Source organism: Prosopis cineraria, unplaced genomic scaffold (genome assembly GCF_029017545.1).
Source record: "Prosopis cineraria cultivar Desert tree isolate PC_DT_omini unplaced genomic scaffold, ASM2901754v1 PC12, whole genome shotgun sequence".
Lineage (NCBI taxonomy): Eukaryota > Viridiplantae > Streptophyta > Magnoliopsida > Fabales > Fabaceae > Prosopis > Prosopis cineraria.
The window spans coordinates 42,987,767-43,015,420 of NW_026555343.1; the positions used below are offsets into that span (position 1 = coordinate 42,987,767).

The 27,654-nt window shown below is 33.9% G+C and overlaps 2 protein-coding genes across 7 annotated transcripts in view; both read right to left on the reverse strand.

Moving 5' to 3' along the window:
- Positions 1-14,839, reverse strand: part of LOC129288114 (isoleucine--tRNA ligase, cytoplasmic-like) — a 54,032-nt gene extending 39,193 nt beyond the window's left edge. Inside the window, exons 1-8 of the mRNA XM_054924494.1 lie at positions 14,688-14,839; positions 10,252-11,079; positions 8,802-8,867; positions 8,114-8,257; positions 6,917-7,137; positions 6,460-6,625; positions 5,937-6,047; positions 3,346-3,443 (exon numbers count right to left, since the gene is read on the reverse strand). Coding sequence (XP_054780469.1) covers positions 3,346-3,443; positions 5,937-6,047; positions 6,460-6,625; positions 6,917-7,137; positions 8,114-8,257; positions 8,802-8,867; positions 10,252-10,785 — 1,340 coding nt within the window. The 5' untranslated portion in view covers positions 10,786-11,079; positions 14,688-14,839. The remainder of the gene's footprint in view (positions 1-3,345; positions 3,444-5,936; positions 6,048-6,459; positions 6,626-6,916; positions 7,138-8,113; positions 8,258-8,801; positions 8,868-10,251; positions 11,080-14,687) is intronic.
- Positions 14,840-15,540: 701 nt separating this feature from the next.
- LOC129288668 (putative glucose-6-phosphate 1-epimerase) lies at positions 15,541-20,420 on the reverse strand. 6 transcript variants are annotated; one of them, XM_054925372.1, is made up of 11 exons: positions 20,262-20,420; positions 19,873-20,011; positions 19,157-19,317; positions 18,852-18,926; positions 18,561-18,617; positions 18,297-18,463; positions 17,981-18,115; positions 17,118-17,220; positions 16,814-16,913; positions 16,143-16,316; positions 15,541-15,922 (listed from the first exon to the last, which is right to left on the reverse strand). In XM_054925372.1, the coding sequence occupies exons 3-11, from the start codon at positions 19,271-19,273 to the stop codon at positions 15,822-15,824; spliced, it is 1,029 nt and encodes a 342-aa protein (XP_054781347.1). In that variant the 5' UTR covers positions 19,274-19,317; positions 19,873-20,011; positions 20,262-20,420; the 3' UTR covers positions 15,541-15,821. The 6 variants fall into 6 exon arrangements, with proteins under 6 accessions (XP_054781347.1, XP_054781346.1, XP_054781348.1 ...); XM_054925371.1 differs by having other exon boundaries at positions 19,157-19,376; XM_054925373.1 differs by having other exon boundaries at positions 19,157-19,496.
- Positions 20,421-27,654: the final 7,234 nt, after the last annotated feature.

Here is a 27,654-nt window from a genome sequence, read left to right on the forward strand (position 1 = left end):
GTTAGTCCATAAGAGCAAAATTAGATTTGGTACTTGGAATGTTGGGACATTAAATTGTAAATCTGTAGAGGTTGTAGGGGTTATGATTCAAAGGAAAATCAATATCCTTTGCTTGCAAGAAACAAAATGGCGTGGAGAAGGAGCTAAGGATATTCAAGGTTTCAAACTTTGGTATACAGGAAAAGTAAGTGCACGCAATGGAGTAGGCATCATTGTAGATAAGGAGTGGAAGAAGAACGTTGTAGAAGTTAGCAGAATTGGAGACAGAATTATTTCTTTAAAAATGATAATTGGACGTGAGACTGTTAATATTGTTAGCGCTTATGCGCCGCAAGTTGGGACAGAAGCCAGTCTTAAGGAATTATTTTGGGAGGATCTGGAGGGGTTGATTCGACACATACCACAGAGTGAAAAGATTTTTATTGGAGGAGACTTTAATGGACATGTCGGGAGGGAAGCTGGTCAGTATGCGAGGGTGCATGGTGGTTTTGGTTTTGGAGAGCTAAACAATGAAGGGCAAACTCTTCTTGATTTCTCATTGACGTATGATTTTAAGATTGCCAACACTTGTTTCAAGAAGAGAGATGAGCATCTCATCACTTACAAAAGTGGAGCCTCAAGGTCGCAGATTGATTTTCTTTTGGTTAGGAACACAGATAGAAAACTTTGTAAAAATTGTAAGGTGATCCCTGGAGATGCTGTAACGACACAACATAGGGTTCTAGTCCTTGATGTGTGTATTATGAGTAAAATCCAAAAACGTCGACAAGTAGTAACACCAAAGATTAGGTGGTGGCAATTAAAAGGTGAGAAGCAATATATTTTCAAGCGAAATCTTTTGGATAAAGGAATTTGGGATTCTCAGGGAAGTGCTAACATCATATGGGAGGATATGGCTAAAAAGATACGGGAGGTTGCAAAAGTAGTTTTGGGAGAATCGAAAGGTTCTGGTCCGAGAGATAAGGAGTCTTGGTGGTGGAATAATAGTGTACAGGACAAAATCAAGTATAAGAAGAACTGTTTTAAAGCCATACATTTGTGTAACAATGAGGAAAATTGGGAGAGGTACCGTATGGCTAAGAAGGAAACTAAGAGAGCTGTGGGTGAAGCTCGTTCCAAAGCTTTTGAAGAATTTTATAAGAACCTTGAGACGAAGGAAGGAGAGCAAAATATTTATAAAATTGCCAAGAGTAGGGAAAGAAAATCAAGAGATCTAGAACAGGTAAGGTGTATTAAGGATGAAGAGGGAAGAATTTTAGTTACAGATGATGAAATTAAAAATAGATGGGAGACTTATTTTTCTAAACTTTTCAATGATGGAGAGGATTCATCTAGTAACTTGGAGGATTTAGTAACTGGTGAAGGAGAACAAAATTTGTCATTCTATCGAAAAATACGTGATAAGGAGGTAAAGGAAGCTCTTAAGAAAATGGCAAATGGTAGAGCTAACGGACCTGATTGTATATCTATCGAAGCGTGGAAATGTTTAGGTGAAGAAGGGGTGAGATGGTTAACTAAGTTATTTAATGTGATTTTACGGTCCAAGAAAATGCCTGATGAGTGGAGGAGAAGTACATTAATTCCTATTTATAAAAATAAAGGAGATATTCAGAATTGTACTAACTATAGAGGGATTAAACTCATGAGCCACACAATGAAATTGTGGGAGAAAGTAATTGAGCACAGGTTGAGATTGGAGACAAGTATTTCTGAGAATCAATTTGGTTTTATGCCAGGTAGATCAACTACAGAGGCAATTTATCTACTAAGGGGATTAATGGAAAAGTATCGTTGTAAAGATAAAGATCTACACATGGTTTTTATTGATTTGGAAAAAGCTTATGACCGTATACCAAGAGAAGTGCTTTGGAAAGCGTTGGAAAAAAAGGGAGTACGGATTGCTTATATTAAAGCCATACAAGATATGTATGAGGAGGTAAAAACTAGTATAAGAACGCCTAGTGGTCAAACAAAGGATTTTCCTATAAAGATTGGACTACATCAGGGATCATCTCTGAGTCCTTATTTGTTCAACTTGATTTTAAATGTTTTGACGGAACATATTCAAGAGGAAATCCCGAAATGTATGCTCTTCGCGGATGATATAGTTCTTATAGCAGAGACAAGAGAAGAGGTTAATTGCAAACTTGAGTTATGGAGGAGGACATTGGAGTCGAAAGGTTTTCGTCTGAGTAGAAGTAAGACGGAATATTTATATTGTAAATTTGGTAAAGGACTATTCGAAAATAATTTGGAAGTGAAATTGGGAGATCAAATTATACCTCAAGTGGAAAAGTTTAGATATTTGGGAGCCATTATTCAAAATGATGGCGAAATCAGTGGAGATATTTCACATAGAATTCAAGCTGGGTGGTTTAATTGGAGAAAAGCTAAAGGAGTTATTTGTGACCGTAAGGTGCCTAATAAACTTAAAGGAAAGTTTTATCGTACTGCTATCAGACCGGCAATGTTATATAGTAGTGAATGTTCGGCTCTAACGGGACAGCAAGAGCATAAAGTTGGAGTAGCAGAGATGAGAATGTTACGATGGATGTGCGGACATACACGTAAAGATAAAATTCGAAATGAGCACATACGTGAAAAAGTGAGGGTGGCACCTATTGAGGAAAAAATGGTAGAAAATCGGTTGAGATGGTTTGGGCATGTACAAAGAAGACCAAGGGAGGCACCAGTGAGAAGAGTGGAACATATAACTTTGAGTCCGATTAAGAGAGGTAGAGGAAGGCCTAAGAGAACACTCTTGGAAGTTGTTGAACGTGATCTCTTAATTAATAATATTTCTAAAAGCTTAATAAATGATAGAGCACAATGGCGTCTTGCAATCCATGTAGCCGACCCCACCTAGTGGGATAAAGGCTTGTTGTTGTTGTTGTTGTTGTTGTTGTTGTTGATAAATGCATGCAGATCCCTTATGTTCGCGTCAAATTCTCTCTTTCTTGTAACATGTTTTTGAGTCAATTTCATCACACAAGTCAAGGAGATTGAGATTCAATGTCTCTCCAACAACTTTTTTCCTTTCACAGACTAGTGAGTTATTCTATTTAATTAGCCTTCAATTTCTGCCCATTTTATCCATTAATTTTCACCTTTACTGTGTTCTTAATTTGCTCGTCCAGATTCCTACATTTTGTTACCTCAAAAGAAGAGGACTCTATTGTGTATTGGAACTTTCTGTGTATTACTTGATGACATTCATTCAGTTATATTCAAGTATTTTCACATTTTACACTACGAAACTCAAAAGGATGGACACTATTGATATGATTTAGAAACCACAAATAAGTGAGGCAAAGGGAAAATCTTGATGAAACAAAAAATTCTCACCAGCTAGGAACAGCTCTGTAAATTAAAGGTGTCCCAGATCTCCAGCAGAATGGATAAGAATGTGTAAAGGTTCCAAACTTGATTAGCCTACCCTTTGCCTTTAAAAAAAAAAAAGAATAAAAGAATAAAAATAAGCATCCAAATAAACAAAGCAGTAAGAAAAGCAACAGACTCTCAAGGCTCAAAACCATCAGTGTCAAGCTCTATAATTGATGATTATTTCACTAAAAAAGCAGGAGAGGGAAATATAATAATAATTCACAAGAAGTCCTCCATAGTGTGTCTTTCAAGCACACAAGATGGGAAGAGCTTAAAGAAACCAAAGAATCAAAAAAGAGAGTTACAGCAAAATATGCATGTCTTCACATCATAGTTCATTACAGAGCTAAAGCTAACACTTCAGAATCACATATTTCTGCCCATAAAATCCCTACAATTGGCCATAAAAAAATGCAATTTTGTTCTGATTGAGCTGCTTTAATTTTGAATTAGATTAAGAGAAATTTACTTCTTACGGAATGTTTACGAATCAGATTTTCCTTTTAATCTACATAAGGGGAATAATTCAGTATTTAAGCTTCACTTGGCCTCTTGATAAATCACGAGCTGAGATGCTGAACAGGCTTTGACAACTCCTTTGCACTCCTCAGACAAAAAGGAGAGATTAGGAAAATTAAAAACTGCATAAAAGACAATCTCCAAAACTACATTGTGGTGGAAAGAGCAAATAATTTGTCAAAGATAAGATTTTTATTTTACCATTTATTTTATATTTTTTAAGATTTAGTCTTAGATATCCAGATATCATTTAGATTGTTAGCATCTACATTCTGATTATCAATATTTTTTTATTCCTCCATTTTCTGTATTAAGTGAAAATATATTCTTATAAAAATAAAGGAAACAGAAATAGAGAATTCTTAAGCCTTGATTGATTGACTAATTCCTGGTTTATAAATAATTGCTCATAATATTGTCGACCATACCACTCTGATTATTATCCCATTCTTCATCCGTCTTTTTCCTAATACATTTTCTTTGTCTAAATGTCATGAGACCTCCTTTCCCCTGGAAAATGGGGCTTTTCTTAGAATTTATTCCCACAAAGTGTACATATTCATCATGCTCTACTATTTTTTCACTAGTCAATGTAATTGAACTTCATCCAGAGTATGTGATGCATCCAACCCAATCAATAGAAAATAGGGCTTCCTCTTACGATTCCATTACTCCAAAGTTGACATATTCACCATACTCCTTCCTTTTTCACTAGTAAATCTAATTGAACTTCATCTAAAACATTTGTAGCAGCTGCACCACTACACAAGTCTTCCATTTTAACAATGATACTTCAAAAAATCATACTGATGATTTGATGGAAATTCAATAGACACAAAAGAACTTTCTTTGGACATGTCACCAAACAGCTCCAAATCCATAATTTGTTTTGCAGTGCCCTATAGTCAACAAGCACAAATAATATACACCTTTAAGGCACTTTTGTACATCATCTGGTTTGTGTTATGGGTCCCATGTTGGGAAGCCTCATAAGTGAAGATGGGTTTGTAAACTATTCTTTTGGGATGGGATATACTTAAGTGGGATGGGAACCCTACCCCAACAATTAACTATTGATGTGGAGAAACCAACCCATTTAAATATCTCATTGATCATCCCATACCATTCAATGCGGGACTTGGTATCCCATACTACCAAGTCTCCATTAGTTTGTCCTGAAAATTTGAGGCAATTTATGTTGGTTAGATTTGGACAAGTGCAAAGAAGGCTACTAGAAGCACCAGTGATAAGAATTGAGTAGATAGTCTTTAGTCTTGTGAAAAGATATAAAGGGCAATCGAGAAGAACACTCAAAGAAGTTATCAAATAGGGTCTCTCGGTTAATGATATGCCTGAAGAATTGGTTGTTGCAATCCAAGTATTCAACTTAAAATGAGGTTTCCTGTGTGTGTTAGATTTGGGGATTTTGATAGGATAATATGAGCATGGCCTTTCAAACTTGGACAATTTAAGTTACATTTTTCAAAATGGAAGATATAGTAATTAGAATTCCAGTATAATAAACTGTAGCATATGTGATTTAAGTAGAAGAGTGTTCTACTTGTGATCACTGGATGTCATTTGAAGATAAGCAATTCGGTGGCATGCAATTGTCATAAAACTGTTTTTTTTCAACTTCATTACAAAGGAAAAGGGTAATTTGGGGATTCAAAAGGCAGGAATAAGAGAGCTTGGTGATCAATAGTTTAGCTCCTAGCTTCTTTTAGTTCCTTTCATTTTATCTTCCAGCATGCACTCCAAGCCAATACGCCAATTATTTCCTTTATTTCTTCTTCCTTTCACATTCCCCCCAAACTAAATTTTAAAGCCGAGAAAGAACGGATATGTTAAAATGAGTTCAAATACTCTATAAAATTAGTTCCAGCGACATTCAATATGTAATGCAATAACCTTTACCAATATCAAAATTGGAAAGCAACATACAAAATTCAAAATTCAAAATTCAAAAGTTGAGCTATAAGCAATAACAAGTTTAGACACATTAAACATAACAAGTTTTGATATATACATACCTTCACAGCTTCAACAATATCCTTATCTGCATCTTTAATATAGCGGCCACTAAAGTCAGTGATTTTGGCAGTAAAGCAGCCATCGTCATCAACAGCAACAGTTAGAGACTCCTACAGACAGACGTGAGTGTAATGGTACCAAGAACATAAGAAAGTTTACTAAGGGAAAGAAAAAAGGTGACAGCAGAGAAAATACTTCAGCCACTTGAAGAAAGGACATGACAGATAAATAGAGATTGGAAAATGTATCAACACGAAACAATCATCACTAGGGACAGGGCAGAGAATAATTCAAGATAGCCCATAAGCATGATGGATGGTAGGTTCAGGTTATCAAAAGCATGGTGACAAATGACAAAGGAATTATGATTTAACAGTTTGGAAACTAAGGCTTCAATAGTGGATTAAATGCAAAAATATTGTGGATCAAATGGTTTTTTAAAGTTAACGGAAGGTCACTTAGTACAGAAAATGAAAGATAGATTCAGGCTTTCATAGATTTGAAGTGCATCAGAAAACCAACCTTGCTAAGAATTTTATTATCAATGCAAACACGGAAATCATCCTCACCAAAAGCAGGAGCACAATGGACAATGCCAGTACCACTGTCATCAGTAACGTAACTGTCCGCAACAATTCTAAAAGCAGGACCAGCTAACTCCATAAAGTAATTGAACAATGGTTCATACCTGCAGAATATGTACTTTAGAATTTAAATAGTCAACAAGACCCCATTTGCAATGAAGTCATTTCATAAGTATCCAAGGAGAAAATATAAAAAGCAATTAATTTGAAGACCAATCTAAACAGTATAAAGAGATATGGATGGATTAGGCAACAGAATAGTTTGTAATCATGAATAAGAAGAAAAAACTATATAAATGCATTAAAAAATTGACTCTGACAAATGCCTGGACGCAACTAAACTGTCAGGAGGTTAATTAAAAAAAAAAGAGACATATTAAAGGAAGACTACTCACTTCTTTCCTACTAGTGAAGCCCCTGAGAATTTCTCCAGCACTTCAAAAAAATCCAAAACATTTTCTGTCTTTCCGCTTGATGATCCTTTAGTCCTTGCTATTGCTTTTTTGGGGCCATCAATTGATCCATATGAGACAATTTCTTTGGGTTTCTCCATTGGGAGTGAAATTAGACGTGATTCCGCAACAATATAAACTTTACCAGAAAATTTATTACGAACCTAAATTATTTTGATCCACAAATTGGTTGTCAATTAACAAAGCATGTCAAAGAGAAGAACAAGAAAGGTAAATGATTGTGAAAGCAATATAGAAGTCTTGTATCTAGCATACACGTAACATAGACAATAAGTAGTCAATGACAAAATAACTCAAGGAAAATAAGCAGCAACACAACTTACATCTCATCTTAATTACACTATAAAGAACAAAGTCCATGTTTTGATCTTTTCTAATCATTCTCAATATTTCAGTACGTAACACAAATAACTTCTCTTCCAGCCTTCCCCGCTATGGGTTTTCTCACCTCTCACTCCAGAGCAAAAACAGGGGGAACCCCAGTTTCATCAAAAGCTTACCACATCTCATATAACATTGCAAGTGTTCTATCCAAATGAGCATTACCCCCAACAAAAAAATAACGTACATGCACTGACTTGTAATCAGATTATTTGGTTGGACCTCCTCACTCTTCTCTCTCTCTAGACAAGTATAACCTCAAAACACCACGATATACATTATTGTGTTAAGGGCCCCAAAAAAATCAAATTACAAATAAACAAAAAGCTTCGGCTGATGTAATTATTTGCCTACTCCTTGGGCACATTTCTTCATATCCATTTACATTAAAGTTCTTAACCCTTCAAGACATGATGAAACATCATCATGAAAGCTTTGGCTGGGCAGTACTAGTTGAGGCAAGTACCTAAGGTGCTGGCTTTCCCACGACTGGAACACAGCCACTGTGATTATAGTTGCAATAGTTACTATATCTGAGACAAAATACTAATTTTGATAATCAATTGCAGAAGGACTTAGAATCTAAACTTGGGCTTGTGACTTAAATCATTTAGTTTTCATCTACTATCTTCAGTAGAAAGTCATGTTTTTATATAACTAGCTTGGGGAAGTAAATGAGCAACCTTTGACAGATTACAAGTAACAAAATAATCTATCTCTAAAACAAAGTCATCTGACCTTCACATAGGAAAAGTTAGCATTGACGCAAAGGGCAAGATTACTTGGAAGAGTCCATGGAGTTGTTGTCCAAGCTACAAATGATGCATTATGCGGATCATCAATCATGGGAAATGCCACCAATACTTCAGGATCAGGCACATCCTGCACCAATAAAGAATTATAGGTATAACAAGAATTAAAAGAAATATATGTCATCTGATTAAACAAACAACTGGGCTAAATCACGAAAAAAGAATTGTCAAATTGTCAAAAGATGAAGCTGTTGACCCAATAGACAGTGGCATCTTTCAATCTTCAACATGACCCCACATTATAAAGTACATTAAGTCTGAAGCCTAGACAATGCATATGCCCACCATAACTTGACAGCCAAAAAAAAAAAAAAGAATAAGAAGGAAAAACTATTTTGAAAACACTCAATGATGAAGATGTATCATACACAAAGCACTACTGACCCAGAAAAACTCAAGCCATTAGTTGAAGGGAAATAATAAATTTTACATCTCTAGTGAAAAGAAATAACTGCCCAAAACAGGTCGTATTATAAAAACAGGGTAAAGATAGAAATTTTAGCCCCCGTCAATGATAATGTAATAGCAATATCTTCATTGAAATAAAAATATTTTGAACAAAAAATAATAATAATATCAATAGTAAACGTATGCAAAAGTATGGAATTGCAAACCTTGTAATTCTGACCAGCCTCAAAATTAGATAATGGAGTTTTGCAACCAGTGCTATAGGGCATGACCTGCAAGAATAACACAGATACAGCACTTAGACTTAGCTGGTGAATGAAAACAAAAAAAAATGCAAAAGAAAAACAATATTAAAATATTTTAAAGAGGCCAGTTTGTAACCAAGAAGGCAACAAGCAAAATACAAAATGAAAGAAATATAATTCATCATTAGCATGAGATATTAGAAAAAAGAGAAATTACAATCACCTCCCTTATTTTAAGTTTTTGTAAGCATTTGCTGATAGGAACAACATAGAACTAGGTTATTGGGAGTTTCTAGAAACTTCAGACAAGATAACCTCCAAGAACCATGATCTTAATAGAGAAAAAGGTTTCTATCTAAATTGAAGCTGGAAAGAATGTGGATCCAGGTTTGGTGAGAGGTAAATGTAATGTACTCTAGGACAATCCTAATTATACTAACCCATTAACCAATGCTACTCTTGATTATTACCTCCAACAAAATCCAAATGCACGTTGCATTCATTGTACTGGAGTAACACAAAACACACTACCACTCGGTTGCATTTGGAAAAATGATATACAGAAGGTACAAAAGTAGCACCATACCAACAGCTTTGAAATACATTGTCACATGGCAAATATTAATTTTATAAATAACAGATAGGATTAATTTTATAAGATATTAGATAGGTAAAATTAGGGCTGACTCATCAATTTTGTAGAGGGCTTCCCACTTTAGTAGATGAGGTCGAGGGAATATTCAAGAATAGGTTTTATCATCTGTATATGGTTGCTACAGTGTCCCAGGACTGGTGTCTCGTGCGTAGAACTCAATTTTAAAGACTTTTTTAGCATTTTATTGTTTTCTTCATGTTATACATTGTGTTCAATCCCAAAAGTATATCAGCATAGAATCCTATTCTTGACACGGAACTGCAATTTAGTTAAATTAGACTTGCAATGCAGCAACTAAAGCTGTAGAGTAACACATTAATGAGAAATCTTATAATTGTTAATCGCTATCGCTAATACATTAAAAAACCGAAAATCATGGTCCATATCAAGTGCGCAGGACATACAAATTTGTCGCTAATTGAAATCTTTTTCCATCAATTTGTAATTGTAATGAACTTCCTCGGTATCTTCAATCAAGCGCCTATAGCACTTGTTGCTTAACCACTCTCAAGAGATATACCTCTGGACCTTATCAATATTATTCCTGCCCCAATCCCTTCCCCTCAAAACCACAGGGTTGCCAGCTCTTTAACTTCATATGTATATTAGGGCCAGCCAATAGCCCACGGATTGCCAGTGCGCAAAACACTCAAAATTTACTAAAAGAGCCAATTAAGAACTTATATAAAGTAAAAGAATCCCACCAAAATCATCATTACCCCACTTATAACAGTGCCACACAAAACAAAACCTTACCTTGAAGCTTTTATAGACAAGGCCCTTCTCGTAGAGCTGGGCAAAGACCCACCAAACGGATTCCATGAATTTGAGATCCATTGTCTTGTAATCGTTTCTGAAATCAATCCATCGTCCCGTGCGCGTAATAACCTTCTCCCACTCCTCAACGTAACGGGTTACAATACTCCTGCACTCCTCATTGTACTTATCAATACCCATTTTCAACACATCTTCTCTCTTCTTAATCCCTAGCTTCTGGTCAATCTCATTCTCCACAGGTAAACCGTGACAGTCCCAGCCAAAGCGTCGGGTGACATGATGACCCGTCATGGTCTGGTAGCGGGTGACAATGTCCTTGATGGTGCCAGCAAGTATGTGGCCGTAGTGAGGGAGGCCCGTCGCGAAGGGTGGGCCATCGTAGAAGATGTATTCAGGATTGTTAGCGGAGCGAGCTAACTGGGTCTCGAATGCCTTGATTTCAGACCACAGCTCGAGTATCCTCTCCTCTTGTCTGGGGAAGGAGAAGTCTCTACCTTCGCACACGTCGTCCATGGCAGACTCGAATTTGCTTTCGCAGGGCTACTTTGAATCTGCGAGCTCTTCTATGATACTGCGTGCTTCAGACAACTCTGCCGCCACCCAAGCCCTTCTAAGCTGAAAGCGCCATGTCGGGGTTTAAACCTTATGTTTGGATTTGCGTTTTGAAGCCCCAAAACGCTGTTAACAATCCACAACACGGTAAACCTGATTCGGGGTAAACAAACACGACATGTTGAATGGTAGTCACGTTTTTTCCTTCAGACCACGTTACAGGAGATGAGGAGAAGCATTTAAGGACCAGCTTTTCTGTTTGAAAATCACAGTGGAAACATAAAGGCAGTTACTCTTTTCCTCAACAACAAAAGCAAAAAAACAAAAACAAAAACAAAAACAAAAAAGAAAAACAAAGAGGCATTTAGTCATTTACCACTAATGTCCCTTTGCATAATCAGGGATTCAAGGAAGAGGAAGCGACTTTAGGAGGGAGGGACTGTGATGACAAAGAAAGAAGGGGGACGGGAACATATAGAAAGATAGGTGCAAAAATATATATTTTGAACAAGATATTGAAGACAAAGATATTACCTTCATCAACATTCAGGATATTTTTAGAGATCAACACCTCCAAATAAAAATTAACTTCTTAACTCAGAAAGGTAATAGAGCTACAGCTAGATGAACTACCCTTGATGAAGGATGGGTTAGATTGGATACTAATGGCTAAGTCAACATTCACGGTGCAGCTAAATGTGGTGGTCTTATCCGGAACAATCAAGGCAATTGGATCAAAGGTTATTCAAATACCTTGGTTATTATCCTAGTACAGCTGCGGAGCTTATAGGCATTTTGGAAGGTCTTCATATTTGTTGGGCTAGTAAGTTTGATAAAGTCAATGTCTACAATGACCTTACAGAAGCTCTCTCGCTAATTCACAATGAATTCTCTACTACCCACCCACTTTTTGAGACTATCAATAAAATTAGAGATCTCACCATGTGATAATGGACAATCACATTCGATCACATTTTCAGGGAGGCTAACAAATGTGCAGACTGATTATCTCATCAAGCTTATCCTGATAATTTTTATGTTCGTATTTTCGATAGTCTACTACCTGGTTGTTGTAATCTTTTATATGCTAACATGACTCATATTGTTAATTAGCACGGTGTATCCATGGCCTTTTATTCAAAAAGAAAAAGAAAAAAAAAAGAAGAGGGACAAAAAGCAAAGGATGAGTCAACAGAAAAGGTCAAAGCAAGATTAAGAGCTCAATTTTAATGTCCGCCCACATTCTCAATCCTTTGAAGTGACTCCACATTGCATAATTCTACCAATTAATCTAAAATCCTAATCCATGCCACAATTCTTTTCTAAGTGTTTGCTTTCTGGGGATTAAAATTACATCTCCATTTCTAAACTAATAGATTGTGATCATCTATCATCCAAAGGTCATCTAAATATGCATAGTCTAAGTCTTCCTTAGTTGAAAAAGATACTATGAAATGCTCATTACTCAAAGGCATCACCTTTAACGGGTTTACGGACCACCACATCCTATCCAATCTTATTTGCATTAAGGTTTAAGAAATCTCCTTCCCCAGTAGCTTAACAAGGGAACTTTTCCATGGGGCACACCATGCTTCATATTCTTTCTCAGTTAACTTTAGCGTCAAAATCCTTAATTTCCTTAATTTAGTTTCCTATGCCTCATCGTTTGATTCCTCCACCTCTATTTTATCTTGTTCTTCATTGGCCTTTACAAAATACCCTTTCCATCCCCTTAAAATCTCATCGGATTCAAAATATTCAATAAGAAACCTTGCCGAGTTTAGACTTATAAGAGAATCTCAATAAGATAATCTTCTCCTTAGAAGTTGCACCTGCTCTTTCACCACCAGTGTAGGACCCTTAGTAGCCTTAAACACTAGACTTGAGGATCCATTCAACCCTTGTTTACTAAAAAATGAAGACTCCACCCTTTGTTCCTTTTATCACCTAAGGTCCTCTACTAGAACCACCTAGCAAAACCCCTCTCATCTCACCGTATGCACTATTACTTTCTCTACCCTAACCACCATTCATACTCCTACTATACTTGTCTCTAAAGACCTTTAAAGACCTAAGGCCTATTAATTTGTGTAATGTAAGTTATAAAATCATCACAAAAATTATTACTAATAGAATGAAAGTGTTTCACCCACAGGCTATAGCTCCATACCAATGTAGTTTTGTTTCGGTTCATCACACTCAAATAATATCATTATGGCCTTAGAAGTGATACATTCCATACGAACCATAAACTAGAAGTAAGGTTACATGGAAATAAAATTGATCTAGAGAAAGCGTACAACCAAGTCAACTAGGGTTTCCTCACTAGCTATCTTAAATAATTAAATTTGTCATCTTACATGGATGAGGTCATATCTAGTTGTGTGACTACTCCTAGCTTACAATTATTATGGGATGGCAACAAGCTAAATCTTTTGCTTTTTCTTGGGGAGTTAGACAAGGTGATCTATTATCTTCATATCTTTCATGATTTATATGGAAAAGCTTGCTCATTTAATCATGCAAAAAGTGGAGGAAGAAGAGTGGCATCCAATCCAGCTTGTCAAGAATGGGCCCTTTATATCCCACTTGTTCTTTGCCGGATATCATTCTCTTTGCTAAAGCTTTGATGATACAAGTTGAGATTATTAACGTGATCTTGAAGATTTTTTGCCTATGTTCGGGGGTGAGAGTCAGCCAAAACGAGGGTCTTCTTCTCTGAGAATGTTACATGCCATAGCAAGGAAGAGATCACTACTAAATTGGGTTTTATGAGATCAACTGACTTGGACAAGTACCTGGGGGTTCCTTTACACTACAAAAGAGTTGATCATGAAATTTTTGTTGAGACCATTGATAAGGTGAAAATGAGATCATCAAGCTAAAGGCTACTTCATTATCTCTTGTAGGGCGTGCAACTCTGATTTTTGCTGTTGCATCTACTATTCTGGATATACTATTCATACTTCATATCTTCCCACAGCTACTTGTAATACCCTTGAAAAAAGCAACCATGACTTCTAGTAGGGTTATTCGAGCGAGGAACGAAAGATTCACATAGTTAATTGGGATGACGCTTGTAAAATATAAAGCTTTTATGATGAAAGTGGGTTGGGGCTTAGTAAATAGTCAAGATGCACTTTAGGCAAAAGTAATTCGAGCAAAGTATAACTACAAAAATGACTTATTCCTCAAATCAATATGAAACGCTCTAGCTCTAATATTTGATCAGGAATCAAGGCTACCTGGGACATAGTGAAGTCTGGTTTGATTATTAATAATAATAGTAATATTGTTGGTTGAAAATGAGACAAAGGTGGGACCTTCTCGATCAAATATGCTTATGGAGTCCTAATAGAGTCTCACACTTTAAGTGACTTTGTATGGGAAAAGTTGTGGAAACTTCTCATAACATACCAAAACCCTCCTTTGGATGGCGGCTTATGGACTCCTTCATCACGGGTCTAGGCAAAAATATAGAATAGAGATCGATGGGAGATGCCTTTAGTGTGATTCTTAGTTGGAAACAGAACTACATGTCCTTCAAGATTGTCATGAGGCTCATCACCTCTAGCAAAGCATCCTGGATGGGCTGAAGCATGGTGAAATTTTTTTCGATAAAACTAAATAATTGGCTGAAATGGAATATCAGGAACTCAGGTCATATAGCTTATAAGGACTAAAGTTTTTATTTTGCTCTTGTTTATTGGCTAATTTGGCAAAGGCTTAACGAACACATTTTTTCAGGGAAAGTTATGTTTAATGAGTATAATAACACTCAAGCTTTAGCCATCTTAGATAACATGATCTCAAATAAACATAAGGGGTCAAATGTCAACTAGAGAGGTAAGACGCCAGATTACCTCTAAATAGTTGGAAGCCACCAGATATAGGGTGGGTCACCATGAATGTAGATGGAACATTCTCAATTGCTTATCAGAAGAAAGGATGCAGTGGTATTCTTAGAGACCACGAAGGAAAATTTCTTTCCGGCTTCCTTTGCAACCTTCATGACGGGGGCTGTCTCACGATCGAGCTTTGGGATTTCTTATTCAGGCTAAAGACGGTGTAAGACGGTAGGAAGAGGAAACTCTGCATGGAATCTGACTCAACTAATGCACGTGGGCTTGCTTTGGGTGGGGATATCTCACATCATCTAGATAAGGTCCTTATCACCAAGATTTGTGATTGGCTTAAGAAGGAGTGGGAAATTCAAGTTAAGCACATCCCACAAATAGCTAACAAGGTAGCTAACTACCTAGCACAAATGGCTCTTAACATTTAGCAAGGTTACCACGCTTTTGGCTTTCCACCTGATGGACTTGTGAAGCTTTTAAAGGATGATGTCTTACATGGATATTATATCCCGCTGGATGTTTCTAGTTGCTGTTTATTAAAAAAAGAAGATAAAATATAAAAAGCTCAAAGCAAATACCTAGTGCGCCAAAGAAAAACAAAGCACAGTATTAGGCAAGATAGGGATCAATGTTGAAGGTTTAATAAGGAAGACTTAGACTATTAAGTACACAAACAGCGTTCGAAAATTATAGAATCATATAATCAAATCCTGCTAAAAAATTTGTTAATCTCCCTTCTATAAATATCTTTATAAGTGTTTTTTGAACTTAAAAAAAATGCTCTTGCGTGGTAAATTTTGAAAATTTAACTCACTTAAACTTTTACTTATCAAGAAGAAGAAGAAGAAGAAGAATGACATTGAGAAACTAGAAGGAAAGTCACTTAATCAGAAGCAAATATGTGGGTGTAGCAGAATGAGAGCCATACACATATCATACACGATGCGTTTGTCTGGACTCTGGCCACATATTTTCTGTATCATATATAATTTAAAAATCACTGCAATGGTCATTTTTTATGTATCATAATTAAACATTTTTTTTATTAATTGCATAGGCGGCATGTGTACTCAGCAGAGCTATTCTAGTATGGTATTCCTCGCTCGATGCGGTATAGGTTGCCGAAGCTAATCAGTTTCACTATACACTTCGCTCTCTTTCTTTCTGCGTGCTTCGACCATACGAAACTGAAAATATATCGCTATAGCAATGGGAAGACATGGATGCCAGTATAGGTATACCTACAGTAACAGAACACAAATATTCATACGTAAGAGAAATTTCATTAAAAAAAAAAAAAAGCCCATACGTAACTGATATCCTGGGAATCCTAAATGGCTAAAAAGCAGTTCTATTTCTGACTTCATGAACCGATCAAACTGAATTTGAGACCAACACTAAACATATTTTGTACAATTCCTCATAGTCAAAGACCACTTCTATCAAGACCCAGGCGCTCACTGCAGAAACTCGATGGCACAATGGACAGCTGCAGCCGCCCAGTCCATTCCTCACTCGGCTTCAAGGTGAGAGGCTTCTCGATCACCGCCCCATCAACACTAAGCATCTGCTTATACTCCCCATCTCCAAAGTCTGCCATTGATCTTGATTTCTTATCCCATGGGTTCCAGACAGCTGCACAGAGGATATAAGAAATCTATAGAACTAGGAGGGATAGTACTGAAGATTACAATAAAACAATTCATAGAACTTATCAGCTTTAAATTTTTATTTAACATGTTAGCAAACCACTAGCTCCGAGTGATTTAGAGCTTTACAATAATGGGTAAGGCAACCTATGCTTTGTCCACACTTCATGTCCAGTATGCTTTTGTATGAGAATTGATGATTGACGTTACTACAATAAGGTTATTTATGAATCTTCACTTGGTAGCTTCAGAGTTTGGTTGAAGTGGTTCCTTACAGATAGTATAATCCTGGGGGTTGGATTCAAAACCATAGTCGCATTTGAAGACAAAATGTGTTCTTGGTAATGGTAACCACAGGTGCTAGCCAAATATATACTGTAAAGAGAACTTAAAAAGCAGTTCAGATGAGCTGGTCCAATGAAACATCTCGCTCTTTCTTTTGTCATATGAGCATGAACAAGTTTTACTAGCTACATAACTTACCAACATCAGGTAGACCTTCCTTTCTTATCACAAATGTCCTCTTCCTCCCATGATCTAGAACAGCAATTACATTTGGAGAGCTAAGATAGGCTCGATCCACCTGGCCATGAGAGAAGGGCAAATTTTGAAAACTTTTCGTTACCTTGAATTGAGGTGAAAACATCAACTGCATCATGAAATTTTCAATTAAATTTGCCAAAAATCTTGATTTGAAAAATGTAATTTGATAGAGTTGCCAGGCATGCAAAAGTTCAAATTACTATTGAACATGATTTTTGTCATGTCCAGAACCATGAACGCTTACCTCAGACTCAAATGTTATCGCATCGCCTTGTTCAGTGAAGCGTTCCCTCTGGAAAAGGTTGTCCAGGTAGTCAAGTGTCTCCAGACCTTCTATCCTCACCTCACTATACATAATATTGTTCATGTAAGCCCTAATTACCAGTCTTTTTTGAAAAAATAAAAATAAATAAGTCTTAATCTAAAATTACCAAAAATGGAGGACAACCTAGGGATATACCTATAATGTTGGCACTTAATTCAGAGCTCATTTAAACTTGTTCTCCATCAAATTATGATTATGATGGATATCTAAATCTAAATGGGATCGGAGACCTTTTCTTAAAAGCTAACTGTTGGGTGGAAAAACCAACCCACTTAAATATTCCATTAGACATCTCATACTATTCAATGTAGAACATGGTATCCCATACTACTAAATCTCCATTAAATTACCACACTAGCTGTGGCCAAGAAAAATTATCACAATAGGTGACAATCATTGCGAATAGAGGTTGTCTTTATTTCATGCAACGCTTCCATTTCAAGAACTTAAATATCACTTCATTTCTTCACCCAAACTACTTGATTAAATGTTAAATTCTACTACTAATGTCTTTCACTCAACAATTTTGACAATAATGCATGCAACTAGAAAATTCTAGTTTCAAATAAGCAAACATGTTAGCTTTCAGCAAATAATCCATTTATATATTTCATTATAAAAGTCCTAGTTTCAAATGAGAAGGCCATGTATAGTCCTTGAAGAGGAAATACTGCTAATACTGAATATAAATCAACATAATTTCCACAGGTGTCACTGCAGCAAATTGCAGGGTACAAGGAAAAGAGAATGGTTGGTCAAGTTTTAGAGAGAATTATACACACCTAATATCAGAAACCAATAAATATGTGTGATATGCAAATGAGAAACTAAACGGCTTGCCATTGACATTCCTGACTCGTGATATCAAAGTCAGGTCTCCATCTGTTGCAAGGGACACCCTAAGGCGAAACTCAAAACTGACACAATTAAACATTTTGTCAGCTTACTACTACTCAAACTGTCTCCAGCACAAAAGAGAAACATACAATCAGATATCCATTTCAAAATCAAATTATCAAAGCAATAAAAAAATGAACAGATATCCTTGTCAGACCACCGATGTACGCTAACATACAAAAAGTAGCACAAGAATTCTACCTATGTGGCCAACACTTCATATCCTCTTCGGTTGATTTGAGTAGCAAGTCAACAAAGGATTTCCCTTCATGATCATATGCAGCAGGTAGAGGGGGAGGATTATCATCAATTTTCCACATCTTATTTCTTACAAATCCATGCAATTCTGATGAGCCGCAGCTTCCAAACTTCAAATGAATTAAGTTTAAGATGTGAGTAACAAATTGTGACACAACTTCCACTATTGTGACAATGAACATTATTCAACAAAGTATTGAACTAAACCTGTGGAAAACAGATTCGAATTCCTCCCCGTATTGTTTTTGGAGCCTTGGGAATTACCTACAATCAATTGAAAATAAGAAAAAAGCAACTAATGAAGTTTGGCTCTTCATCAAGCAGCTCTATTTCATGGAACTGCTTACATGTGCAATTTAGCTGAAAAGAAATGCATTCCCATCAGTTGATTAACCATGGAATGTTGGCAAAATTTTTCCCTACAATTAACTTCTCACAAACTCGTTTGGTAGTGAAAAATTGATGACTTAAAAGATTACGAAGATTGAAAAAGAATACCTTGCTGCTGGTGAATAGGAGTTCTTCACCTTTCTCATTTCTCCATGAAGTGACTTGTGCCCCATGCAAGCTCACCTGGCAAGGAAAGAGAGTCAATTCCAAAGCGACCCACCAAATGGCTCAAACCAAACCATAAATTTCAACATGAACCAGGTTTTCCAATCACGGATTGATATTGAAACCTGACACATCATGAACCAAGTTTTGCTATCATATATTGACACTGAAAGATTACATAATTAAACAATGACTTCATAAATCATTCAAACAGAGGCAAATGCCAAAATTAAGAGATTCTCACTCACCTTTGCTGATGCACCTTGTGAATTCCGAAGCACAATTTGATCAATCCCATTCCTATCTTTCGTAGTCATAATTGCCGATTTATAGTCCCATTCCCATACAGCTCCAGAATGCCCCATCCGAAAATCAATGGTTTGTGTCTTCTACTTTCTCAAAGCAAGACCTATCAAACTTCTCAAACTCAAAACATGCTCAAGGTCTGAAGGGCAGACAAGTCCATACCTATAATTTGACCAGAACGTTGAAGAACTTTGTAAATAAGAACAAAAGCCTAAATACCAATTTATCTCTCTCAAACTTCCTTCAATTTACAAATTAATTCAAATCAAGAGAGCCCCAAGCCTGTTTATAAAAACAATAACAATTAGGAATGTCCAATGAAATTTCATTGAAGCCCTTAAACCCCGTCCCACCCAAAAAAGAAACACTACACTTGGAACTCATGGCAACGGCATATCAAGCTACCCGGCACCTACTTTAGAAAGCATTCCATTCAGATTTCTCAGATTTAAACCAGAAGACGAGAATTGAAATATCAAAAAAGCAAAAAGAAGCAAAACAGGTTGCAAACGTAAACCCACGAAAAGCTGAAATTCCTATAATATTGTTTTCTATGGAAATGCAACAACAAAATTGAACCCCATTTCATCAAAACAAAATTTATTTTAAAAAAATCCACAAAACAACAGCAACGGCCCAAATTAACGTGTGTACTTACTCTAATTGTTTTGAACTGAGTATTCTAACAGAACCCCAGGTTCTGCGTCACGAATAAGAAGCACGAGAAGCTAGACTGAGTCCCGTCCAGACGCCCATGACCGCCCCAATCAATTACAAGAATCAAGATTCACCAATGCCTGTTAGGAAAAAAACCAAGAAAACAAATGATGAGATGAATGGTCAAGAACTGAAAATACTGAAAGGGCTCTTGGAGATATGCATTCAGCGTCAACAAAACTCGCAATAGAACCGAAAAGATTCTCAATCTTCGGGGTTTAAAAACCAGCCCAGAAATGATTTGACAGAAGCGGAGGAATTGAAGAATGGAGAAGAACAAGGGATGGAAAACGGAAAATGTAGTTTGAAGCTTGAGATAAGGAGGAAAACCCGGTTCGGCAACTCGTGTGTCTGCTGCTCGCTGCTGCTTCAGAGATCCAGGACGTGGAGATACGAGAAGAGCATGGACACATGGACAAACCGTCAGTTTTTTGAGGCAATTTTTTAATTCAGCTTCGGTCCATTTACATTCAGTATTTATAATACGAGAAGAACATGTACCCAATATCACACGTTAAATTTTCAAAAAGCTTTTTGTGTTAAATAATAAAAATATGATACGAGAAAGAAATATGAAAGTACATTGTCTCTTTAGACAGTACTAATAATAGCCTGAAAGCCACCTTTCCGTGTACTATGACAAGGAATAAGTATCCATCAAATTATCAGCCAGCCGTGCAGTCGCGAATAATTTGAAAATATAATAATATTTTCGTATTGTCACTTTTGTTTTTTCGTCTCACCTAGGCTTTTTTTTTTTTTTTTTTACTTTGCGATTTGTTTCATTATGGTAATGGCAATTCGCAGATACAAGATAGATCATAGACTCGTACGCTGATCCTATGCCACATGTGAAATGGGAGGCAAGCACAATACATTCAATTGAAATCTAAAGGGAATCTTCACGTATTTTTATATTTTTATTTCCTGATTAGTCTAAACAAAAAATATAAATATGAGGATCATACTTAAATAAGTTTTAAAATCTGAGAATCCAATACATATCACACACTAGTGTAAATTACGCTACATGGACGTTGTAAAAAGTCAAAGCAATGACAAAACTTGAAATTTGTAATGTGATTGGTGGATTTTTTATGTATTTAGAACTGATGTTAAAAATGATTTTTTTAATAAAGTTTTTTATATAAAGTTTTTTTAATAACTATTAAAAGTCTTTTATATAACAGTAATACAATTTAATATTGTCAATTATTTTTTTAATAAAAAATATAAGACATTTTTTATGAGTTTAATGTTAAAAAATTTAAGATATCTTTAATGTTTTAAGATATAATTGATATATTTTTATAAATATTCATAATAAATAAACTACTTTATATTATTTTAAAGTGAAATATCATATTAAATAAAAATAAATATAAAAATATAATATTAATTTAAAAATAAATAAATATTTTATTAAAAGGATGAAATTTAATTAAAAATACTTTATATTTTTTTAAACGAGGCGGTAAGTTATTTGTTAATATTGGGACAAGATAGTGTGATATGTATGGAATATGAATCTAGTACTCATTTCAATTTTAATTTTAAATATAAGATGTAGTCAACTAATCTCTAGATCTATAGATATTAACAATAGTGTTACTTTCCCTCTAACACTCCTCTTTTAATGAGAATATTAAACGTGGGAGATAAAGAAAGTGAAAAAATTGTAAAGGTAATAAATATAATTTTAAGAAATATTAAATGAGAAAGTGACAGAATATTTTAAGTCATAAATTTAGTGTCAAAACAAATCTCAACTAGATTTTATATTTATGACGGGGTTATGCAAAATTCACTGCACATGGTCTAGATCTGAGATAAAAAGGAGTTTTTAATACTGGCAATCAATTAAGAGATTCATGTATGAAGATCTAACAAGAGCGTCGATTAAATAAGAATCATTAATTCAAAATTGAAGTGTTACCGTCTTTGTCCCCTTGCTGATTTGACGATAAATAATTCTGCACGCAAACATTTAATTTATAATTAGTCATAGATTCTGAGTTAAGATTATCCATCCCTTAATTATTCTTAATCTAATTTCAAAAATTCTGGCTGATGTACATGCCTTTGGGGTCCGGTGATGTCTTGAAGCTGAATAAAACAATAATGAATGAAGTTCCTTTTTCAATTCCGATGAGACAGGATGTATTTATCTCAATTATTAATTAACTAACCGGTTTTATAAAGAAGCGTGAAGTAACAAATTTATGGTCATGGTTGTGAATACTGAATTATTCTTGTTGTCTACTCCTTTTATGACAATTTTAAATAAAACATTATGTGCCAATAAATTTTATTAAATATATTTAATAATTTATTTTTTTAAAGTTAAAATATTAACTTTAAAAAATATTTATCATTTAATATATTAAAAAAAGAAGAGATGAAAATTAATTATAGATAAAGAGAAAGGGTAATATTAAAATAAGTCTATTTAATGAAATCTTAATTTTTTTAAAATGTCTCACATTTTAAAACGCTGGATATCTCCCAAAATTTTTTTATATTTTGAAATGGAAGGGGGTATTTTTTAAGGAAAAAAATTGTGATAAAGATAGAGGGAAATAACATACTTGCAAAAATTTTAAAAAAAATTATATGTAAATATCAATTTAAATAATTACAAATTAAAAACTCAATTTCAAACTAAAAGTTATATTTAAAAATTAAATATTTTATTGTAACTGAAATCTTAATTTACAGTTGTTAAATCGATATTTATAACTTATTTTTTTAAAAATGATAGATGATATAATTGTCATTAAGTCAATTTTTTAAAAAATAAATGTTGTCCAAATATTTAAAGGAAAACATCGAAGTAGAACGCTGCCAACGCACCCCGGCAATGAAAAATTGGAGACAAATATAAAAACGTCCAAGAATGTTTGAACATAGCCGCCATTATAGTTTGCCAAGGGAGGAATATGCAATCTAACCTAGTCAAAGTCATCTACCGTGTATCCGGTTCAGTGGATGTAGTTATCTTAATTAGATATACATATTATATACACATATAGATATATATTGAAGCGTAGAGTATTTTTTCTATTGTTATTTTTTTCTGATCAAGAGCTGGCTTGTCTAAGCCCCTTTTTTTAAAAAAAAAAAACAAAGAAAGGAGAGAAAACAAAAAGGAAGCAAAAAAAAAAAAAAAAGTAAACCTGCGATAAAGATGAATGTCAGTCTAAATCTAACTATGAATATTATACCGTCATAGCAGAGTTTGATATTTTATACAGTATAGTTGTACATTCAGTACAGTCTTTACTGAATATGACCCTATAAAGTATTGAAACAAGATATGTGCTACGTATTAAATGTACATTCAAGTAAATATGAAGAATAATCCTTGCTATTTATCCTTTAATTTATCTTTTGTTTTTGATTGTCTCTTTATCTTTCGCTATTTAATAACAATATATATACATATATATGGGTTAAATGATAAAAATATTCTGAAACTTTTTTTTTAGGGGTGCCTGACATTCTAAACTTTTTTAGAACATTTTTACTCTTGAAATTTCAAAAATAGAGTATCTTCGTCCCACTGTTAAAAATCACAAACATTGATCATTAACTAAAATTTGAATAGGGTAGTTTATGATTTTTCCCTTTTTCATTTTTGCATTTTTCAATCTTCATTTTCATTCATTAGAAGAAGAAAAGTTAAAACATTCACTGGAGAACGAAATCAAGGACTAAACATAGAAGAAATGAGGGGAAAATAATCCTTCTGATAAAAAATGTAAAGCATTTTTAACTTAATTTTATCCTCAATAAAATAGTTACCTATTTTCAAACTAACCTTATTAAACACCCTACAATAAATATAAAGTAGAGGTACTTTTGAAAAAAAAATAATGATTATATCTTGAAAGACTAAACATACTTTACATTTTTTAACATCAAACTTTTTGAAAAATGCCTAATATTTTTGAATAGATGGAGTACAGAAATATTATTGGTCAATCTTCAGTTTAACATTCAACGTTTGCTATTTTTAATGATGGGGCAAAAATACTTTGTTTTTTAAACTTCTTGAGCAAAAATACCCTAAAAAAAATTAAAATGTCAGGCATCTCTAGAAAAAAAAAAGTTTCAACATATTTTTTTCTTTTAATCATATATATATATAGACTATACAAAGTTGGTAGCAATTTAAAGATTCAAGAAAATTTCATATGAATAGCAGTGATGGCAATTGATTAAAAACCCTTTACTAGCCAGGAATTCTCAGAGAGCATAACAATTAATTATTTCAAATAACCGTATTGAGTCTATTATATATATATTTACGACCCACCATTAAGGTCATTTAATTTGATTAATCAAACTTAAATAAAAATAATAATTTAAATGCAATCAACTAATTACCTTTAGGCCACAATTAGGATGTTTTATTATCTGGATGATATCTTATTACTTAATGATACTCAGAATGTTAGATTCATATCAAATATAATTGATATAATCATTGCATGATAAATCATAATAATAATACAACAACAACGAGCCTTATTCTATTAGATAGGGTTAGCTACATGGATTTTATGATGTCATTGTACTCTATCACTTATCAAGCTTTTAAAAATATGATTAATTAAGAGGTTTCGATCAACAACTTTCAAAATATTCTCTTTGACCTTTCTCTACCCCTCTTGATAAAACTCAAAATTATATGTTCTTCTCGCCTCACAGGTAGCTCCTGTGGCCTTATTTGTAATGTCTAAACTATTTCAGATGATTTTTTACCATTTTTCCTTTGATAGATGCAATGCCCACTTTTTTCTATATGCGCTTATTTTGAATTTTGTCTTTATGTATATGCCCACACATCCATCTCAATATTCTCATCTCTATTTTCCAACTTTATGCCCCCATTAAACCTTAGCATTCACTATTATATGATGTTGCTAGTCTTGTAGCAATTTGATAAAATTTTTCTTTAAGTTCGTTATGTACCTTATGATCGCAGATGACTTATTTAGTATTTCTCCAATTAAACCACTCATCTTGTATCCTGTGTGTAATATTTCCATCAATTTTTTTCATTATATTAAATAATAGCTCTCAAATATCTAAATTTTTTAAATTGAGGTATTATATGATCACTCAATTTCATTTTCAAATTACTAATCATTGACTTATATTCAAAATTACAATGTAAATATTTTGTTTTATTCCTATTTAGGTGAAAACCTTTTAATTCCAATGTTTACTTTCATAACTCAAGTTTATATTTAATCTATTATCTTGTCTTTACAATAAGAACTGTATCATAAGCAAAAATCATGCATTTGAAAATTCCCTCTTGAATATACTTAATCAAAACATTTAAAACTAGGTCAAATAAATAAAAACTTAAAGATGCTATTTGATGGAATTCAATCTTTATAGAAAAGTTTTTTATTTCATCGCCAGATATTCTTAATAATAAATTATCTAACAAGATTGACTTACTAAATGGCCCTGTACCATCAAAATGAGATTGACCCCATTCCAAATAAGCCTTAAGTTTTGCTTGAAATGCAAAAAAAAAAAAATGAATGAAAGAAAACTAAACAATATATTTGTTATTCTCATTTATCCCCAATTTTTAAGAGGTGGACAAAACTTAAAAATTTATAGTAGGGTGAGAGATTTTTTATTATCCTTTTTTTGTAATTTTCTCTGCTTCCTATGTTTCTCATATTCCGAATAAAGGGTTAAAGATCAAGTATATAATTCCTAAGAACTTTAAAATATCATCATTTTAATTTCCTAAAAATTTTATTGTTTTTAAATTTTCATAAATAAAAAATATAAAGTATTTTTAATTAAATATTACATCTTTAGTAAAGTAATTACTTATTTTTAAACTAACATTATCTTTGCATATTTACTCTTATTTAATAAGATATTTAATTTTACAATAAATATAAAATAATTTATTTATTATGAATTTTTCTCATGTAAATTATACTTTAAAATATTTAAAATACTTTATATTCTTTAACATCTAATTTTTTAAAAAAATATTTTATGTACTTGTTGACAATTAGAGTTGGGAATTCAAGCCCAATTAAGCCTAACTCCTTAAAAAGCCTAAATTGCTAAGCTGGCCCGAATCCCTTCAGGTTTTCAGTGACCTGAATACCCAAATTTTATTTTTAAAATTATTTTAATTAATTTAATTTAAAATTAATTATTTTATTTTATAAAATATATAAAATATATATTTTTGATACTTAAACTATATATAAGACTCAACTATATAATATTTTAACATAAAATGACCTAAAACTTCAATAATTAATTAATGTTTATTATTTTTATATATATTTAAAAATAAAATTTTTTACTCAGGCATTCGGACCAAATCGAACCCGATCGAGTTTTGCCTGAATTTCTTTAGGTCTATTCGGGTCGAACATGAAAAAATTACATTTTTTTAAAGCTCAGTGCTAAATTTTTTTGAGTGGGTTTAGGCTAATTTATTAGGCTCAATTTGAATTACCGACTCTAGTTGACATCGACTTCGATGTGCTTACTTTATCAACCTTTTCTTCAAAGCATTATAGCCAATTCTCAACATCATAGCTATCTTCTGGCTTCCGTCTTCCTTCTTTGGTCAACATCCTTCGCCGTTTCCTTTTTCTTCCTTTTGTTTTTCTACTGAACCAATGCCTTTGATTTTATATAATATTAATAGTCTAATTACCCTTTGCTAGAGATCTCTAGGAAGGAGGAATGAGCAACTTGTGATTTGTGGCTGAGGAAGGAAAGGGGCATTTCGATCCTTTCAATAAAGTGAATAGGATTGAAAATAGAAGATAATTTTTTTAAAAAATTCACACACACGCACACATGCACATGCACATATGTGTGGGGTTTGTGTGTAGGACAAAATATTGAGAAAAGGAAAGGAGAATGGAATCTAAGATCGGCAACACATGGTTGGGGGTGGCAGCGAGGGTCGTACACATATCTCATACGACACATTTGCTTGGCCACATGGGGAACATAAAGCACCATAATTATTTTCTAGTGTTTTCTACCAACTTATTTTTTTAATATAAATCAGTATTATTCTCATTATACTCTTTTTTATATACTGTACAAAAATTAAATTATTCCATTCATAACTAATAGTGTGCAATTTATTATGTAGATTTTATATTTGATATTGATGATATTTTTGTAATATTATATTGTATATTCAAGTATATTATGATATTGTATCAAGTGACAGGGATAATTGTATCAAACATGATTATTACAACTACCCATGCAAAATACCATATCATCAAGGCTGGCATCCAGCTTCCAATGGCATGAGTAAACCCATGGATAAAAACCAAGGTGAAGAGGTATGCTTTAGAGGCTAACTCCAAGGAGGGCTATACAAGTAATGGTTAGATTGAAATGAAGCACTAGAAATGAAGATAAAGCACTACAAGTATAACACGCATAATCAAAAGCCACCTGCAACATCTCTTTAATAGACCAATCAAGGAGGTGGTTAATACTTGCTAAAGCAATTGAGTGGAACCTTGTGGGCTTTCAAATTAAACACTAGCTTCTTTAAACCATCCACAGCCATTATGGTGCCTGGCACCTCACAGGGACTAGTGAATTTTCTGTCGACTCGTCTTATATATGTGGCATATGAATCTCTCAAGGGAATACTCCTTGACAATGCACATAAGATCCCTGATGTTCTCTTTGC

What these genes read in the sequence shown, in the direction of transcription:
- LOC129288668 (XM_054925372.1), bottom strand. Translation starts at nt 19,273, where the DNA reads ATGGGGCATTCTGGAGCTGTATGGGAATGGGACTATAAATCGGCAATT. An exon ending in ATGAAGTGTTGGCCACATAG is followed by an intron (nt 18,116 to 18,296) that starts GTAGAATTCTTG and finishes TAATTGTGTCAG; the next exon opens with TTTTGAGTTTCGCCTTAGGG. An exon ending in GGAAGGTCTACCTGATGTTG is followed by an intron (nt 16,317 to 16,813) that starts GTAAGTTATGTA and finishes TCCTCTGTGCAG; the next exon opens with CTGTCTGGAACCCATGGGAT.